Below are 2,049 nucleotides of genomic sequence, written 5' to 3' on the forward strand. Positions count from 1 at the left end.
TTTTTCCCCCAAATCCTGATATCACCCCTTCCATTGTCCCCCCAAATCCTGATATCGACCCTTCTATTGTACCCCCAAATCCTGATATCAACCCTTTTTGTACCCCCAAATCCTTATATCGACCCTTCTATTGTACCCCCAAATCCTGATATCAACCCTACCATTGTACCCCAAATCCTGATATCAACCCTTCCATTGTACCCAAAATCCTAATATTGACCCTTCCATTGTACCCCCAAATCCTAATATCGACCCTTCCATTGTACCCCCAAATCCTAATAGCAACCCTTCCATTGTACCCCAAATCCTGATATCAACCCTTCCATTGTACCCCAAATCCTGATATCAACCCTACCATTGTACCCCAAATCCTGATATCAACCCTACCATTGTACCCCAAATCCTGATATCAACCCTACCATTGGACCCCAAATTCTGATATATACCCTTCCATTGTACCCCCAAATCCTGAGATTGACCCCTCCATTGTACCCCAAATCCTGATATTGACCCTTCCATTGTACCCCCAAATCCTGATATGAACCCTTCCATTGTACCCCCAAATCCTGCTATGAACCCTTCCATTGTACCCCAAATCCTGATATTGACCCTTCCATTGTACCCCAAATCCTGATATCGACCCTTCCATTGTACCCCAAATCTTAATATCAACCCTTCCATTGTACCCCCAAATCCTGAAATCGACCCTTCAATTGTACCCCAAATCCTGAAATTGACCCTTCCATTGTACCCCAAATCCTGATTTCAACCCTTCCATTGTACCCCCAAATCCTGAAATCGACCCTTCCATTTGACTCCCAAATCCTGATATCAACCCTCCCATTGTACCCCAAATCCTGATATTAACCCTCCCATTGTACCCCAAATCCTGATATGAACCCTTCCATTGTACCCCCAAATCCTGATATGAACCCTTCCATTGTACCCCCAAATCCTGATATGAACCCTTCCATTGTACCCCCAAATCCTGATATCGACCCTTCCATTATACCCAGAAATCCTGATATCAACCCTTCCGTCGTACCCCAAATCCTGATATCTTCCCTTCCATTGTACCCCAAATCCTGATATCAACCCTTCCATCGTACCCCAAATCCTGATATCTTCCCTTCCATTGTACCCCAAATCCTGATATTGACCCTTCCATTGTACCCCATTAATTTCCAATTCCCACCAATCACTTCTCTTCTCCAGTCATCATTTACATGGCCCCTCCCCCCCTCCAATGGCTTTAATTCTATATCTGACAGTTGGTGATCTTTCTGCAGTGATCCCGGCCGTGCTGCAAGTCTCTGTGCCCTCGCCCCAGGAGCTGACACTCCATGCAGATGACACCCTGAGGATGGTATGTGAAGTCTCCTCCAGCAACGCCCGGCACACACACTTCTCTGTCACCTGGTACCGGGAGGACTCTACCAAGCCCCTCCTCCACCTCTCCAAACTCTCCATCGTATCGGCAGGACCTTCCTTCCAGGACCGTCACCTGGCTGGCCACCTCCGGCTGGAGAAGGTGTCACCCATCTGGTATCAGCTGACCATGTCCAACCTGCAGCCCACCGACCAGGCCGAGTACTACTGCCAGGCAACCGAGTGGATCCAAGACCCGGACTGGACCTGGTACCCACTGACCACCTTAAGGAGTCGGGCAACACGAGTCTTGGTGCGGTCACCAGGGACCCTGTTAATGGATGGAGCACCAGGTAATGAAGGAGGAGGGCGGGGACAGCTGTCTATGGTGGACAGACCCGGCAAGGGTTAAGAGCCCGTTTCAGGTGTAATGTAATATCACAGTATGGCCACTAGAGGGAGCTGATGAGCATAGGGGGATCAGCATTTATTAAGGCCACTAGATGGCCCTGAGGGGCACAGGGGACAAGTATTTATTATGGCCACTAGATGGAGCTGAGGAGCATAGGGGGAAAGTATTTATTATGGCCACTAGATGGAGCTGAGGAGCATAGGGGGAAAGTATTTATTATGGCCACTAGATGGCACTGAGGGGCAAAGGGGGTAAGAATTTATTATGGC

General features: G+C 48.7%; 1 protein-coding gene across 1 annotated transcript in view; it reads left to right on the forward strand.

The window, feature by feature from the left end:
* The window catches only part of LOC108803979 (immunoglobulin superfamily member 3-like), a gene marked incomplete at its 5' end in the record, with an annotated part of 3,804 nt that extends 2,024 nt beyond the window's left edge, over positions 1-1,780 (forward strand). The window contains one exon of the mRNA XM_018575757.1: positions 1,290-1,780. Within this exon, the coding sequence (XP_018431259.1) occupies positions 1,290-1,780 (491 nt within the window). The remainder of the gene's footprint in view (positions 1-1,289) is intronic.
* Between the last annotated feature and the right edge of the window lie 269 nt (positions 1,781-2,049).

The sequence above is a fragment of the Nanorana parkeri genome, unplaced genomic scaffold, assembly GCF_000935625.1.
Source record: "Nanorana parkeri isolate BGI_ZX_2015 unplaced genomic scaffold, ASM93562v1 scaffold4659, whole genome shotgun sequence".
In the NCBI taxonomy this organism is placed as follows: Eukaryota; Metazoa; Chordata; class Amphibia; order Anura; family Dicroglossidae; genus Nanorana; species Nanorana parkeri.